Here is a 17440-nt window from a genome sequence, read left to right as displayed (position 1 = left end):
AACCTGAGAGATGTTTACATCTCCCTTACAGAGCAGCCACTGTGTGCCAGCAGCCACTGGGAGAAATGAAAATTGGAATAAATCCCAGGCTGTAGTACAGGTGTGCAGACCTTCCCAAGGGAAAAGCAAACACTTGGTGGAACCAATTCACACACAGCTCCATCCTTCTGAAGAAAAGTGGTTCTTACAGGTCATAGTCCCAGTAGCTACATGGCCAAGACACGGAAAAGTCCTTCAGCCCCCACATGTCCTTGCCCATAGACAAGGGGAGGAGATTGTCCTGTTAGGCTCTGTGGCAGGGCAAGAGTGGGAAAAGGAAAACCAGAGTTGCCCCTGCCTCTGTTACAGAAAGATGCCGATTGTAATGAGCCAGCCAGCAGCACCTGACCATCGTGGTGGGGACAGTGTGCTCTTGGGGATGGAGGACACCTGCAAGGGGGGAGGATGGGAGGTAGTGTGTGGAGAAGAGGCTGGTCTGATATGAGAAATCTGGGCACCTGAGAACGAGGAGGTCTGGAGGATGCTCAGATCTTTGCAGCATGTGTGGAAACAGGGCTTTCACACAGCAGGAATGATTGCCCTGTGGGATGCCAGTGGTCTCGGGTAAATGGTGCTTCCCCTGTGGTTGCTGCATCTCACCATAACGCACAGATCTTCATGGCTGCAACTCCATCTGCGCTTTCCTGCACCCCAAGGTTCCCTGACAGGCATGGGAATGTGAGAAAAGCTGTAGGAGAGGAAGGTTGGTGCTCATCTCCAGCAGGGCCATGAAGGCAAATGGCTCCTCCTCACCAGGTAGATCTGAGCCCCCACCAGCTCTCATGGAGATGGCAGGTCCGTGTCCCCTCTCTGCCCACGTCAGGCCAGGACGGGAGGCATGTTGCTGAGCTCTGGAAAAGGAGGCACACAGTGAGCTACCAAACATCTGCATCTGTTCTGACAGCCACTGTGAGCAAACAGAACCTGTTTGAAAATGCATGCAGCCCAGGCTGGGTCATTTTGTCTGGATGTTAGCTGATAGCTCCATGGGTGCAGAAATGTGGTGTGTGGGAGGGTCCTTAGCCAATCCCACCCTGCCTGGCAGAACCAAGAGTTCTCAGTGCCTCCAGAGTCTCTTTTCACAGCATTGCAGAGTAATGAGTATTGGACGGGACATCTGGAGGTGTCTGCTCCAGCCTCTGCTTGAAGCAGGCCCAATTGGATTGAGCTGCTATGGGATCTGGGGCTGAGATAACCCAGACTGCATCCTTCCTCATAACCTTCCTTACTTAAGTATGGACACTTCCATACTTAAAGTATGGACACCTGTCACCAACCCACCCATCAGGATCTCAGTACTCCCACAGAGACCACCCTGAGCAGGATGCAGCTGCTCTCCTTGCCCCGCTCACCTGTCTTGAATTTGTTGTAGGAGCCACCATTCTCTATCATCGAGTTACTGTCCTCGGCAGGACAGCAGGAGAAATTCTTCCCTCGCCACCTGCATGGGACAAAGCACCTGGGTCAGGCTACTGCCTGCTGTGGTGTTCCTCACAGCCCCCTGCTGCCTTGGACAGCTTTTTCCTACTTTGTGAGGGCAGGTGTTTTGGGATTTTCTCAGGTTCTTACTGAGAAAGGACTCAAGTGCATGACTGGTGTCTAAGCACCCACACTTCATGTGTGCAGCAGCATTTTAAAGGCAACTTTCTGATTAAGCCCTGTTTTCTAAGCAAGATTTAAGAGCTCCAAAACCCCCAAAATGTTTACAAATGCTGGTTCTAAAGCAGACAGAGAAATTTTAAAACTGTGATTTTGGTGTGTTCGTAAACCTGACAAGACCACACAGAGCACTGAGTCACTGCTAATGGCCCTTTGGTCCCAGGAGGGCTGGGGATGCACAAAACATGAACATGATCCTGGAGAAGTTGGACATGGGAAGGTCTGATGGTGGTGGTGATGCTTTACAGGGGTGATTGTGTACCAGCCTGAAACCTGTAGCCTTGAAAACAAGGGGAAAGCAGGACCTGAGGAGAGCAGGGCAGGGTAAGAGGGGAAGGAAAGGAAGGAACCACCTTGCCTTGGGAAAAACCTGGATGCCCAGCAAAAATGCCCATACAGCTGCTAGCTCATCACTGCCAAACTGCTACTAATTAATTTTTTCACCATCTCAGAGCAATACTAGCACTCCAACCTTTTCCTATGCCACAGCAAGTCACAGTTAACAGCAGCCCAGAGTGCTCATTCAGGGCCTTCCCAAACTTCTGCTTGTTGCCACCAGCAGCATCACTGTACTGCCGGCACCCTGCAAAAAGCTCCCCTGGGCTGGCTGCCCTGATCCTCCCACCCACCCATCTGCAGCCAGCCACCTGAAGAGCTGAGCCCAGCACATCCTGCTTTTCTTGGGCACCACTGGGATGAGAGCACAGGCACATTCCTCATACAACTGTGGCAGAGCAGAACATCCAGCAACCAAACATGACCAGCTGGGGTAAGCCCACTCCATGAACTCCAGATTTCCCAATAATCTTTGACAGAGTGGAAGGAAACAAAATGTGGCTTCTGTGAGAGAGTCAGACATTTTTCTCTGGGAGGATGGAATTCCTGTGGGCTCTGGCATGTGCAGAAAGACATGGGATGCCTCAAATTTTAACATTGAGAGCTGTCCTAACAAATCAGTCCAATGAAACACTGTCAAATACTAATAAGAGAAAAATCAGTTCCTTTCTCAGCCCAGCAGCTTTGATAATTGGTTTATGTTGCTACTATAAATCTACCAGTTCTCCACTGAATCCTGAGGGTAAGCAATGTCTAAGTTGCCAAAATGGAAAGAGAAAATGAGAGCAAGCAGGAGAAACAGAGAAGTTTTGGGGGACTTTTGGGTCTTTCTTCCCTTTCCATATGGGGAAGGGAAGGGAAGGGAAGGGAAGGGAAGGGAAGGGAAGGGAAGGGAAGGGAAGGGAAGGGAAGGGAAGGGAAGGGAAGGGAAGGGAAGGGAAGGGAAGGGAAGGGAAGGGAAGGGAAGGGAAGGGAAGGGAAGGGAAGGGAAGGGAAGGGAAGGGAAGGGAAGGGAAGGGAAGGGAAGGGAAGGGAAGGGAAGGGAAGGGAAGGGAAGGGAAGGGAAGGGAAGGGAAGGGAAGGGAAGGGAAGGGAAGGGAAGGGAAGGGAAGGGAAGGGAAGGGAAGGGAAGGGAAGGGAAGGGAAGGGAAGGGAAGGGAAGGGAAGGGAAGGGAAGGGAAGGGAAGGGAAGGGAAGGGAAGGGAAGGGAAGGGAAGGGAAGGGAAGGGAAGGGAAGGGAAGGGAAGGGAAGGGAAGGGAAGGGAAGGGAAGGGAAGGGAAGGGAAGGGAAGGGAAGGGAAGGAAAGGAAAGGAAAGGAAAGGAAAGGAAAGGAAAGGAAAGGAAAGGAAAGGAAAGGAAAGGAAAGGAAAGGAAAGGAAAGGAAAGGAAAGGAAAGGAAAGGAAAGGAAAGGAAAGGAAAGGAAAGGAAGTGTTTTCAAGTCTAGTTTTAACCTTTCAGGTCACCTGAAAGCATTCCTCCTTCCCTCCACCTGGAGCAAAAGATCAGGTTAGGATCTTTTAACAGGCCATTAACAACTTGGTAGTTACCACTGCAGGAAAAAGATGAGTGTGATGAGGAATGCAGAGATCGTATCTGTCAGGATCCACATGATGCTGTACTGCTGTGGAGTCTGGAAGAAAACAACAGAAGTTGTGTCCACCACTAAGGACCACGAGGTCTGCAAAAAACATTACTCAAGCTCTTTCTTCCTGATTGAATATGGCTGTTCAGCTGCCTGGTTTGCATCTGCTGTAACATCCCTTGGGTGTTTAAAGCACTTGGTGGCCGCTCAGCAGTGGATGTTGGTGCCAAATCATTCTCCTTCATACAAGCAGGTCTGTTGTGTAGCCAAGAAGATTTGAGAATGCCACAGAGACCTCTTGTTGTAAGGCAGGTCTTGCACTTCTCAGCTTCACCCTAAATATCACATCAACTGGTGGCATCTCATTTTCTCTGGCAAAATTGCCCTTTACTGAACACCACAGAGAGCCTGGGGTGGCTCCTCTTTAAGTGCATCTGAAGATTCATTCTTACACAGGACCTCCACCCAAACTTAGAACAGACTGAAACACTGCACTTCTCTGGAGGGGAGCATTGTAAAATCTAATTCAAGACTGTGAAACTGACTATTTAAAGCCCTTAGAGACTTAAAGGTGCTTCTTGGCCTTATAGGTTGTCCAAGGCAGAACAACAAATAGAGAAATTATGTGAAAATTCCTCCCGGAAGGAAGGCTTATTTCTGTGCTGTTTCTCTTGGACTTGCAGAAGAAGACCAAGTCTGACAAGGGCAGTGGGACCCTCTGGAAAAAGAGTAACTTCTGGCATCAGTAAGGTGCTTCAAAAGCTCAGAAATGGAAATCCTCATGCATCAGCTTGTGCCGCAAAGGCCTTTTCTTTCTTCCTGCACAAGTCTCAATATGACTTTTTTTCCCCTTATCTCAAGGCCTAAGGTGATAACCCAAACAAGTAGGGTGCTTCATCCTGAGCCAGGAGAAGAGAAGGGTGTGGTAATACCTGCAGTGGCTTTGAGGTTCCAGGTAAGCCAGGTTTCAACTCAGGTCCTTCTTATGCAAAGGACCCTTAAACGATGCTTTATCCATGTGTGAACTGGCCCATCGTCTCCAAAGGTAATCATGAACATGCCAACCTTATTTCCCACCCCTCAGACAGAGAAAACTTCCCCTTACCATGAGGAAGAGTGGCTGGCTGAGATCCTTCAGCAAGTGGACGGCATTGGTGGTCACAGAGTGTGCCCCAGAGCACCATGCCAGGGAATAGAGCCATGGCTCGTTGACCACATAGAAGTTGGTGGTGATGTTTGCCGCGGCATATTTCCTTTAAAAGACCAAAAGGCAACAACCTTCATTGAGCAAGGAGATTAGCACTTCCTTCGGGCTTACTCAAGGAGATTCGGGAAGATCATGGGAAATGGTTGTAATCTTCTGTAGGGAGTGCTTACTTTAGGACCTACATAAGGAACATAAAGGAAAGCCAACCAGCCAATAATTAATCATTAACAATTGGTCAATACAGAATAGCTGAACAGCTGGAAACAAATTCAGATAAAACACCCAAAAGGTCAAAACCTTTCTAATCCTTCTGGCACATGAATCAATGTAACAATGCTTTTGTAAAGGAGGCTGTGGCTAGGTGGGGGCCAGTCTCTTCCTTCAAAATGCAACCAAAATATTCTGTTCTACCATTCTTTCTTCATGGAAGACCTTCAAGCAATAGAACAAGAAGAAATGGACCCAAACTTCACCAGGGAAGTTGTAGATTGGATATGAGGAAAAAAATTCTTCATGACAAGGATTATCAAGCTTTGAAATCAGCTGCCCAGGGAAGTGCTGAAATCATCATCTCTGGAGGTACTTAAAACATGTGGTTGTGGCACTTGGGGACATGGTTTACTTGTGGGTTAGGCAGTGTTGGGATAATAGTTGGCCTTGATGGTCTTAGAGATCTTTTAAATCTAAACCATTAATGTTATTCCATAATCTTCCCACAGTGTGCTCCAAACCACCACAGAATCACCAGACTTGGAAGGGACACAGAAGGCCACAGAGTCCAACTCTTCAGTTAATGGCTCAGGCAGGGATTGAACCCACAATGTTGGTGTTGGTTAGAGCACCTGAGTTGGTTAGACCAGCTGAGCTAATCTTTGAAGCTGGCCACCCAAGTTTGTTATGATTGCTCCATCAACACATCATTTCTCAAGTTATTATTAGCTATTGATCATTTCTCAAGTTATTATAAGCTATTGAAACTTAATATGAAGTAAGTTCATTCATTATACAAGTCATTCCTTGTATAAAGGTAAAGTAATGTATCATCAATATCAGCATTTATAAATCTACCTAGGAACTATCCAAGGTTTACCCAAATCAATCTGCTTATGATTTTTTATAGCCTTTCAGCCTGGAGGAAAGAAGGCTCTGAGGAGACCTTAGAGCACCTTCCAGTAGTGAGATGGGTTACAAAAGAGTTGGAGAGGGACATTTTAGAAGGACACTGAGTGACAGGATAAGGGGGCATGGCCTTAAACTGAAGGGAGGAAGGTTTAGATCAGATGTTAGGAAAAAATTCTTAACTGTGAGGGTGGTTGAGACACTGGTACAGACTGCCCAGAGAGGTTGTGGACTCCCAATCTCTGGAGGTTTCAAGGCCAGGCTATGGGGCTCTGAGAAACCAGGTGAAGTGGGAGCTTTCCTGCCCATGGCAGGGAGGTTGGAACTAGCTGGTGGTGAAAGCTGGTGACCAGTAACTAGCTGGTCCCTTACAATACAAACTGTTTTGGGATTCTATGATTTTACATCTTGTGACAATTATAATTGAGAAAACATTACTCTTGCCCAAAGGACTAAAGTTTTTCATTTCTTTTTCATTTCAATTAGACTTCAATGGTTTTGTGCATTGGAAAGGGCAAAAAATCATATTTACAAAAGGAGAGCTGGACAGATAAAGCTGGGGTTTTTTTGGTGGTTTGTTGTGTTATTTTGCCATGTGAGAGTAGCATTTTGAGAACTCCTGCAATTAATGTGGAGCCTTTAATCATAGAAATGGCATTTCAAGTGTGTCACATGCAACAGAGTACTGATAGTAACAGACAAAAAATGATGTCTCCAAAACACCAGCTACCAGAGGGTGACTCTCACCATGGCATTATACCCTCCCACTGGTGTTTGTGGAAGAGCCATGGGAGGTTAAATAATTGTCCATTCTCCTTGATTCGGTGTTGGTGAGACTGGAGATGGCACAAATAAAAATACAAGAAATTGGGATACAGCTGTGTTGTTCTTAGCAGAAGATCCTCAGATCCTGATCGGTATGGAATTGAGGACAGCCGGATTTAATTACATGTGCCACCTCTTAATCAACAGTAGGAGTGAACTGCAGCCTGTCACCCCTAAAGTACATCAGGGATGGCTACTTGACCTGAATGACCTATTCCCAAAATATTATAGTATCTGGAACTGGTCACTGGAGGGAGACATTGCCCCATGAGTGAGGCAAACATAGTCCAGTGCACCCCAAAGATTGTACTTGGGGCTGAAACCTACCGGATATCTTCACTGGACATGTCAGTGTAGACCAGATTGAGTTTGACAATATTGTGCTTTAATAGGTCTTCTATTGGTGCCTTTCTGCCCATCGTGTGCTGAAACCCTGGAGCAACAGATTGAACAAAGGACCTCACGCTGTTATGCAGCCACAGGACCTGCAGGCAGCAAGAGGAACCAGTGAATTCTCAGCAGAAGAATTTGTGCCCCTCATATGCCCCGCTGTTCATACAAGCCCAGGAAAGATAACATCTTGAGGGACTTAACCCAGCCTGTCAAATTTTCTCCCAATGTTTCTCCCAATGATCAAATAATATTCAGATGTAAGGTTAGAACTTGCAAGTGACTTTTATCATGAAATAAGTATCCACTGTTCCTTGCTTATCCACTGGAAATCAGCGAGCACGTTTCACACAGCCCAACAAAAGATGCAGTGTTGAAAATGAATGAAAATACAGCTTTGGTTTATGGAAAAGACAACTGAAAATATTCTGTTCTACCATTCTTCCAGCATGGAAGAAAAGATTTTCAGCAGATACAGATCAGCATAACTCCCCAGACATCAATGGGTACATAACCTGATTCCCATGAGTTTAGCATTCATCCACTGCCAGGGGGAGGAAGGCAATAAAGACTCGCAATTTATTTTAATTTAAGCCAGAATTTTTAATGCAATATATAAAACAAGCATGGGTAGCAGAGAATAGACTGACAATTATTATATTTATGAAGGGGTGCTGTTTAGGGGCAAAGACATCAGCTTTCTTCCTGTGCTGCTAAAGGATTACACTGCTGTGAACCTTCTGAGGAGCTAATATTAGGAATATAATACATCCAAATGATGGCTTTTAAATCAAGTGAAATGCAACAGGACAATTTTATGCAGGTGAAATCATGCAGAGTATGCCCCAAAGTCCCAATGAGGAGAGCAAGAAAAAGGGATATGGAGTGAGGCCACCCTACCAGATGGCGTTTAATCTTCGCCTCTTTGAGGATGACGTCCAGGACTTTGCGGAGCCACAAGTTCCTGTAAGGATGTTTCTCTGGAGGGCGGTAGAGATCAAATATCACAAGTTTATTGTGACTGTCTGCGAGGCGCAAAAAACTACTTAGCGTGTAAATGGACTGATTCTTTGCCTGCTTTTGATCTGCCTTTGACAGGGAGCCCATCCCTACAAATGGTTTGTTCTAGAAATAAACAGATATAAAAAAAAAAAAAGGAAATCAATCAGGTAGTTTGCTCTGGGAGTCAGCTGTATCTCTAGGAGGGAAAAAGTTTTATGTGAGTCCTCAACAGGTGGGGATATTTTATTTTGCTTATTTCTTCTACATAAAAAGTGGGGGAAGCTAACCCAGGCTTAGCTTCCCTTAGTGAGGATTGCTTTTGGGACCTAAATTGCATAGTTCAAAGCTAGCTCTGCTGTGCTTCTCTGTCCCACCTTGTTAGCTCTGAATATTATAAACAGCATATTGCACAAGTAGCTCTTTCCTTCTTCCCCCAGCCCATGAGCTCTGCTGCTGCCTCGATAAGGTGACACAAGAACACCCACCAGCCAATTGTTACAGGTCTCCTTAGCCTGAAGGCAAAATGGACAAAGAAAAGAGACCCAAACTGACAGATTTACACCGACTTGAGTTTTAACTCAACTAGCAGTTCCTCTTCTAACACTGATGCTGTTAAATAACAGACAGCTGGTGTCTCTTTTACATCCAGTTGGTGAGTCATGAAATCACAGAAAAGTTTGCATTGGAAGACACCCTTAAAGCTCATCTAGTCCAAGCCCCCTGGAATAAACAGGGATGTGTTGAACTGGATCAAGTTGCCTGGAGTCCAATCCAATTGACCTTGAATGCTTCTAGCCCTTTATGATGCCTACCTTAAGGAACCACATTCCAGCGTTCAATTTCTGCAGGGCATCCCAGGAGAAGAACGAAGCAGCTTTACCAGTGTCATTAGGGTAGACCTCTGCGACATTAGTTGTCCTTCTCAAGGTGTCATCATGCATGAGGAAAGGAACCCCATCATAGCTGCCAGAGAGCAAGAGTTCAGGTCACCTGGGGAGCAGGTTCATTCACAGCATGAGCAGACTCAGGTCAGAAGAACAGGTGGGCCACTGTGAATGCCACAGTACAAGCAGCGTGGGCCACTGTGATGCAGCAGAGTATAGCAGATCTTTGCAGAATGTGCAATGTGGAGGAATGCTGAGGCTCACAACACCAGGTTATTTCCAGCTTAAATACTTCTAGGAGGCCTCACAGAAGTCATGTTTGTCTGTGTCTCAGTTTCCCTAGGGGCAATGTGAAGGAGGTGACCTTTTTGCCGGCCGACTCCCTCAAAAATGGTTTGTAACTTATGGTTGAAATCTCTTTTTGCTGACATCAAAGTGTTTCTGTGGTTTTCAGAGGACTGAATTCTGAATGGATAGTGATAGAAACACAAAATTTTCTTTTATAGAAAGGTCTAGTTCAGTAGAATGTCCAAATGTTAGTGTTTTTCTCATTCAGTGCTGTGAACAGCTGATCCTGCCCAGAATGTTAGCATTTCATGGCAATGGGTTCACCAAAGGCAATTAAAGATCTGTTGGTTTGTAGACCTGATATAACCCTCACTATGACCTGGAAGTCAGGCTAGATTAGAGGCTTGTTTTTATACTCTGCCAAGCATTTAAAACACACTGCAGAAATAATGAATGTTAAATCAATAGGCTGCAGCTTATTGACTTCCTGAGAACAACCATGCCCTACAGCCCCTGTCATCACATGACAGCTGAGGGACCCTGTCCCAGGCATCAGTAAAACCCAACTGCCTGGAGCTGCATGTCTCCAGCTCTTAGAAGAACCACCATATATTATGGGAGATGTGATGTTTTGCCCTCACCTTATGGCAACATCTGTCTCAAGCCCATCCCCACCATGCTCAATCGTCTTCAGAAATGACATCTCAGTGTTTTCTGGTGCCAGCTGAAAAAAAAGGCACATGAGCAGATAATTTTCAAGCACACTCTAGAGGACTCTGCAAATATCTTCTGCCTCTTTGTAACATCTCTGGTTTTTATTAAGGGAGCATCATTATGTTGCTAAAGTCTACTGTTTGTTTTCTTTCAATTTAGCCAAACCTATTGTGTAGAAGAATAACAGAATCATAGAATGGTTTGGGTTGGAAGGGGCCTTGAAGATCACCTTATTCCAATTCCCCTGTCAGGACAGAGACACCTTCCACTAGTCCAGGTTGCTCAGGGCCCCCTCCAACCTGGTCTTGTCCCTCAGAAGCATTGTTTTGCTTGTAAGCCAGCCCATGCAGTGATGCCTTTGGCATGCAGTCGCAATGACCAGAAATGTTTCCCACCTTCCACAGATTTCATGGAAAATAAAAAAAAAAAGAAACAACAAAAGATGATGAAGAAAGTAGCAAGACACAGGATGAAGAAACAACATAACTTCCTTAGACTTACCATTGGTGCTCCACGGTGTCCAATGAGGGCTGGCTTTGGTCCAAGTGTTCCCATCTCTCTGATGCAGGGAGAGTACATCCCCAGAGGTATCAAGAAAAGAAAGAGAAGGATAGCCAGGTATGGACCAACAATTATCATCTGAGTAACTGAAAGAATTTGAAGGAGGAAGGCTAGAGTTAATCCACATCGTAACGTATGAGTCTGCCTTGCCACTTAACTTTTAATCCAATCCTTCATCTAAGTAGCTTTGGGTTTTGTCCCATCCTTTTTTCCTTTCCTTCTTCCCCTAATTTTCATTTTCTCTCCAAACAATGCAACCCAGGAAAACAAATTGGTCAAAGCAAGGACGCACACTGTCTAAGTCAGGACTGCAGGTTTTAAGTTTTAATTACATCTCACTATGCCTGACAGCAAGATATGGCTTTATTTCTTTTTTTCTTTAAACATGATGCAACAAAATCTCCTCCATATGTAGAAAAACAATCCTCAGCAGAAGAATGCTAATTTTTTCTTACTCAGATGAGAACAAGCACCATTTTCAAGTTTCATTCCCAGTGAAGAAGAGTGGCTACCTCTCTTTCAACTATGTTGCATCTCCTTACTTTGAATACTTGCCTGGTTCATTCAGATGGTTGGTAGGGACCTTCTGTGTGTGACCTCGATAATCCTACAGACCCTGAGAGCATGGATATTGCACCTCAGAAACTTGATAACTCATTATCCATGGTCTTCTCCCAAATCTGTTGACACATTGCCCAAGAGCCCCAGGAGTCCTTCTCCTCAGGGATCAAAACAGTTCTTCTGAGTAATAAGCACCTATGCACCAACACCTCTTTCTTGACTGGGTACCACCATCCTCTGTGCCAGTGGCTCTGAAGGAATTTGGGCTTACACTAGGATGATGATGTACTAAGCTAGGAGTAGCTCAGGCATGGTGGTATGTAATGTCTAGGGTCCCTGTGTATCCTCTCCCAACTTCTCTAGCTGCAATTCAACAGGAAAAGTCTCAGACCAGAAAAAAAACTGTTTTCACCAGCCCATTCTATCTGTGATTGTTATAGCAAACCAGTATCTGAAGATGGGTGTCAGGTAGATAATTTTGGCTATATTGAGAAACAATAAGAGAAAAACAGACACTCCCAGTCAGGTTTTTCTGCGGTTTTTCCTGGCATCTGGCTTCATCCTTACAACATTTGCTCATTCTTTCTAGAGGTGGGCAGGAACTTCCCATGAGATAACACCAGGAACTGAGCAAAAAGATCTTTTCCCTATCTCAGCTGGCCTCTCCTGAAATACACTAGTCTGAAGTGGTTTGTCTGACTGGACTGGAGATCTCTTCTGTACACAGCAAGCAGAAATCAGCAAGGGAGCTGCCACTGCCTGCTTTCTCCTGCAGAGGGCCAAATTTTCACTCATGACTCAGAACATGGGTGCTTCTGCTAGTCTCCTCTGTCTCAACACAGATCACTGCCTCAGTAGAGGGCAAAACACTGCAAGGTAACATGCAAACCAGAAACACACTGGGACAGCTGAAGGGCAGTGCATAGCCCAAGCCCCAGCCCTACTAATTTCTCTGAGAGATGCAGAATTTGAAAGTCTCCTCCAGCTGGAGTGCAGGTGTGGGAGGAAAGAGATCCTGCATGACTCTTTTCCCCATGCTTGTATATGTCTTCTATCACACTGTAAGCAGGACCCAGAGCTGCCATACCTTTCTTATCTGCTCTGATGGCATGAAAAGACACAGGCCAGGCAAGAAGGACCATGATGGCAATTGCCCCTATATGGAGGTAAGGAGCTGTGACCTGGCAAGGAAATAAAAGGATTTTAGTCAAAGGATGAACTGTGGAGACAGATGGAAACAATCCCCATCAGAGCTACAGTTCTTATACCTGGATGGGCTCCTGATGCAGATACCAGCAGTTACCCACTCTCCCTCACCTGTGCTGGATTCACCAAACACCTCAGGAGTCAGAGGAGAGACATGTGCCCCTGCCCAGGCCAGGAAGGAGTGTGTCAAAGCCTAAGGAGTGCTCCTCACTTCTTTACTTTCTCCTACATCAGCTGAAGGAGACACAACTGCCCTCCTCCATGAGGACATGACTGCCACTACTTATATGCCATAATCTGTGAGCATCTTCCAGTTTAACCCAATATAAACAACTCCAGTCCAATCCCATCCTGGCAATAGCTATCTCCACACCACACCACGCTGCAGTTAAATCATTAAATTGAGGTCAACAAGCCTGAGTGATAAAATGTGGTATTTACTAGCTGTGGTATGAAACTAACTACTGTGGTATAATAGAAGCAGATATATTAGATAATATTGATGGACAGATATAGTTATTAGATGTGATTTCTTTAATCCTAAAGATTAAATAAGAAGATCATAAAACAAGAATCACTCCTATGCTTAGCATGAATGCGTGAAAAGAGTTGTAAACCAAGCAGAAATACAGAATCTAAATAGTTGTTGGTATAACATTTTTCCTAAAACTAGGAAAATTTGAACTAGAAACCAGTCCATTGTTTTCTCATGCTTATCAGCACCCTGTGGCAAATATTCCAGCTAGAACTGACAGTGATTAAGGTATGTGCTGGGAAAAAACCCAACTCTCCAGATACAAACCTTTCCTATTTCTTAGTCCTGATGCTCGATTCTCTAAGCTGGAAGGGTTGAGGAAAGCAGCAGTCACTGGGACACGTTACTGCACGTGACACTGTCTGCCCTGGACACCCAATACCAACTTCTCCTGACCAGAAGCAGGATCAGTTGCGCAAGCTGAGGTGCCATCTGAGATGTCCAGAATACCTGAGATAGATTTGCTGGGCTAATGGACATGGCACAGTATCTACAAGAGGTTTGTGTCCTTTGGGAACAGCAATGGGAGACCATCTCAAAGAGCATGGATGCCTGAAATAAACAGCATCTTTGGGGAACTCGAAGGCTTTTGTGTCTCCTTCTCCTCATCCACATCCCCTGGTGTCAGTCAGGGGGAGGAGAAGCTGATGGTTTCTCATTGCCTTTGCCAGTGCACAACCCAGTGGTTAGTGAACTGTAGAACAGGAATGTGCAATTAACCACTCCTTACGAACACCACATCTTCCATTCCTCTGCCAGTCCTCTTGTATTGCTCTCCCAGCCTTCACAGGCACTAAGACACATAGGGGAGAGGTAACAGACCCAAATAGCATAAAATCATAGAACTGTGGAGTGGTTTGGATCCTGCAAAGCAGCTGTGTAGTCAAAGGCTACATGCTTCCTCCTTCCCAATACAAGTGGGGACCTGGATGCTCAGACACTGAACAGCACTGGACAGCTCTTGCTTCCACCTTCAGATCTGGTGAGAGTTGAGGAGACCAGCAACTATGAACTCTGACCTCCAGCATTTCATCCCACCTGACACCAGTGTTCTCCACCTGCTCCCCCAGAACCCAGTGTGCTCATGCCCTCAGGAGATTAAGCTCTTCTGAGTCACAGAAGTCTGAAAATGTGCTGTACCAGCAGATTGGGATGAGGGATGAGGGAGAAAGCTCTTGCTCCAGCAAACCTAGCAGCCTAAGGGGTCTGATTTACATACCCTGGACAGCTGAATTTTAACAGTACATCTACAATTTTGGGGAGAGGAAAAAAAAAGGGGCTGTTACTTTCTATATCTTTCCAAACAGAGACATGTTAAATCACATAGCTTGAAACTCTGCCTTGGGCCTCAGCTTCCTTTCCCCCAACAGGAAATGTAAAGTCATTTTAAAAGTTTTCTCAGAATGTACCTTGCTAACAAAAACCATATGAAAAACATCCACCATACAGAGTATCTTCTGCCAATTGTCACAAAATACTCCTATAAACAAGCTGCTCTTCCAAACAGACCTCCTCACTCTTCTTACCTGGAATGACAGACGGACAGTTTTCCGGTGGTCTCTCCAGAGTATGGATAATGCAAACAGGCATGCAATAGAGAAGCCCAGGACGAGAAAAGTACCAATCTGGGGGGACATAAAGAAGACATAAATCAGCTTCAGTATTTCTGCATAGGGTATGCCATCCATCCTAGTCATGGCTAATTTAAGCAGCTGGAAAAATTGTTTTGTATGCAAAAGACTGACTGTGCCAGTTCAGAGACAGAGGGATCCAACAGGTCTAAAACCAAATCCACAATGCTATCAGTATGGCAGGACTGATTCCAGGAGTTGGGAACTCAACTAAGTCAGTTCTCAGGTTTCTCTCTGTAATCAGTGGAGAAAGAGGAATTTCAGAGGTGACCCATTCCTGCTTGCATTGTGATGGAATATGCCTCTCTCTCTATTGATATAAATGGAGCCTAGGTGATCAGCTTACATTAAATCCCTAACCTGCAGATGGAATTCATCACTTCTAAACTCAGAAGTGACAAATTCCACCCAAAAGGGACAATAACACAATCTCCTTGTTCTATGAGCTGCCTTATAACAGGCAAACCCTCGCATAATTAGGAGATGAGGGTTCACTTTTTAACCAAAAAGGTGAGGCAGTGTTTTAGTCAATTCTTCAGCTTCTTATTCAGTTTGGTACCAGCACTGTGGTAATGGCAGACCTTTCTTGGTATATCATCTTTCTGCTGACAACTAAAGGTAATTGCACCAAGGCCCTAACCAGTCTTCAGGGCATCTTCTATGTATCAATAATTTAATAATCTATCCCTAATCCCTTTGCACCCAAGAAATCCTGGTTTTTATTATTATTCTTTTTAAAATATTTTTGTTTGGTTGGTTTTTTACAAACTGTTCTACAACTTGCTGGTTCTTCTGGAATCCATTTTCAAATAGTAAAGATCACACAGTTTCCATTACTTAAATGAAGAAGCACAGGATCAAGCATCCACATGTTCAGTTATTTCTTCCTCCTGCAGCCTTTGCAATCACATTGCATCCTACCCTCAACTGCATGGACAGAGAAGCATTTTTAAACGCCTCACATAGCCTCAAAAATTACTTAAAGAAGATTATTCTAACCCATAATTTTACAGCAACAAGTCCCTGATTATTTGTTCCTGTGTCTTCAAAACTCCCAAAGGCATTTCCCAAACCCTAGAATAGAATTAAGAATTACAGGAAAGTTTGATTTGGAAGAGACTTTAAAGATCATCTAGTTCCAGCCCTCCTGCCATGGACCCTAGATCAGATTTCTCAGGGCGCCATCCAGCCTGGTCTTTAACATTCCCAGGGAACCATCCAAAGACCAAAAGACATTAAGCACCAACATGCCTTGGAAAAGCCACCTTTCTCTCCTGTGGAGAGAGCAGACACTTTTTTCACTGTTTCACTGGGGTCTGATCCAGAAAATCATGCAGTGCTTCTCAAGAAAACTTTGCTTTTGACTTCATGTTACCATACGTAAATGAGTCAAATATAGACATCTTCACCTGAATGAGTCACTGCAGGCACCTTTTAGAGTCAGTGGGGGAAAAAAAGGTTTTTTGAGTGTGATTCATCTCATCTTAATTTAGAGGCCTATGACCAGCTGGATGAATTGCATCCTCAGAGGATTCATTTCCCTTCACTGACTGCAAAAGGAGTTTGAGCAACCAGCTCAGGTGGAGATATCAATTTCATGGGTATCTCAATCTCGTAAGATTAACCTCTTCCCTCTCTTCCTCCTCTCCCATAGTCCAAGAGGTTTGTCATGTAAAGAAACACCACAGACTCAATTAAAAGCATAGATTACAGTTACCAGAAAGCCCTGACTCTCCCCACCTTGTGACTCCAGTGCAGGTACAGCCGCTGACCTTCTGCAAGCAAACACATCGCGAGGACCTGGGAAATCAAGAAGAGATTGTACGCATCCTTGTGGGAGGTGGTGCCCTGTGCCCGTGAGGCACTTCTGGAATTATTTTCACATTGGGAAGTTACTTTACACGAGGTCCTCCTGCACAATGTCAGTGTGTGCAGGATTGGTGTATGGAGAGAAAAGTTTAGTGCTACCGTAAAAATGCTTCTGAAATGCACATATCAAGCACATATCAAGACTGCCCTTCAGGATCAAAGACATTTTCCCAGGTAACAGATAATTGGGCACTTTGGGGTACTTGCTTACAATGACTTTTTGTGAGGACAGACTCTAAAAGAGGGATGATGGCCAGGGTCAATTATTATTGTATAAATCAATACAGTACTAACCTTCACTATTTTCTATGCATTTATTGAGATTGGAGGAATATAGACCACGGGAAAGAAGTCAGGGAATAAAAAATGCCCCAGAGCAGCACAAAAGTACAGAGCAGACAAAAAAAAAAGGCAATTCTTCCACATTTACCACAGGGAATGTAAGAGACAGGCACATCTCAGACCTGTCTCAGAGGAAAGTGTCTTGGGGATCAAATGACTCCAGTTTTCGGTGGTTGGCATGTCTCTTCCACCTGATGGCAAGTTGGAGCCCTTGGAGAGGGTTCTTGTGAAGCAAGCTGCAAACCCCAGCCAGGACAGAGGACAACGCAAGATGCCTTGAACACCAACAAGCCAAGAATGAGGCAAGTCAGTCCACAGTTCTCATGCAGAGCTTCTTCACATAGCTCCATACCTAAGTAACCAGTGAGTTTGGAGATTAACTTTACTCCAAAAAACACCTTCAGCAGCAAACTTTCACTTTGCTGCTGTGAAAACGCACAGGTCTATGCTCAGGAAACTTCCCTGGGGAAACTTCCCAACCACTGAAAAGGATCATTTTGGGACCAGTATCACCAGGTATCAGGGCTTAGAGAAAAGTGTCTGTTAGTAGACATCAGTGCTCCACTGAGGAGGATCACTTATGATGCAAGTCCCTCCAGACTGTAGGATAGTGGGATTGTAGGAAAACAAGATAAACAGATTTGGGGGAAGGGGGTCTTCTCTCCTGAAACTCAACTGCAAGTTGTTT

The 17440-nt window shown here is 44.9% G+C and overlaps 1 protein-coding gene across 1 annotated transcript in view; it reads right to left on the bottom strand.

Annotated features, from left to right (window-relative positions):
• GDPD4 (glycerophosphodiester phosphodiesterase domain containing 4) overlaps positions 1–17440 on the bottom strand; it is a 39026-nt gene continuing 21586 nt past the window's right edge. Inside the window, exons 5-16 of the mRNA XM_058018350.1 lie at positions 16282–16341; positions 14437–14535; positions 12257–12350; positions 10549–10694; positions 9975–10057; positions 8974–9124; positions 8060–8284; positions 7097–7254; positions 4724–4871; positions 3584–3666; positions 1392–1480; positions 1–890 (exon numbers count right to left, since the gene is read on the bottom strand). Coding sequence (XP_057874333.1) covers positions 859–890; positions 1392–1480; positions 3584–3666; positions 4724–4871; positions 7097–7254; positions 8060–8284; positions 8974–9124; positions 9975–10057; positions 10549–10694; positions 12257–12350; positions 14437–14535; positions 16282–16341 — 1368 coding nt within the window. The 3' untranslated portion in view covers positions 1–858. The remainder of the gene's footprint in view (positions 891–1391; positions 1481–3583; positions 3667–4723; positions 4872–7096; positions 7255–8059; positions 8285–8973; positions 9125–9974; positions 10058–10548; positions 10695–12256; positions 12351–14436; positions 14536–16281; positions 16342–17440) is intronic.

The sequence above is a fragment of the Melospiza georgiana genome, chromosome 2, assembly GCF_028018845.1.
Source record: "Melospiza georgiana isolate bMelGeo1 chromosome 2, bMelGeo1.pri, whole genome shotgun sequence".
Classification (NCBI taxonomy): domain Eukaryota; kingdom Metazoa; phylum Chordata; class Aves; order Passeriformes; family Passerellidae; genus Melospiza; species Melospiza georgiana.
Note: the sequence above shows the minus strand (reverse complement) of the source record. Positions and strands in the feature narration are given on the sequence as shown.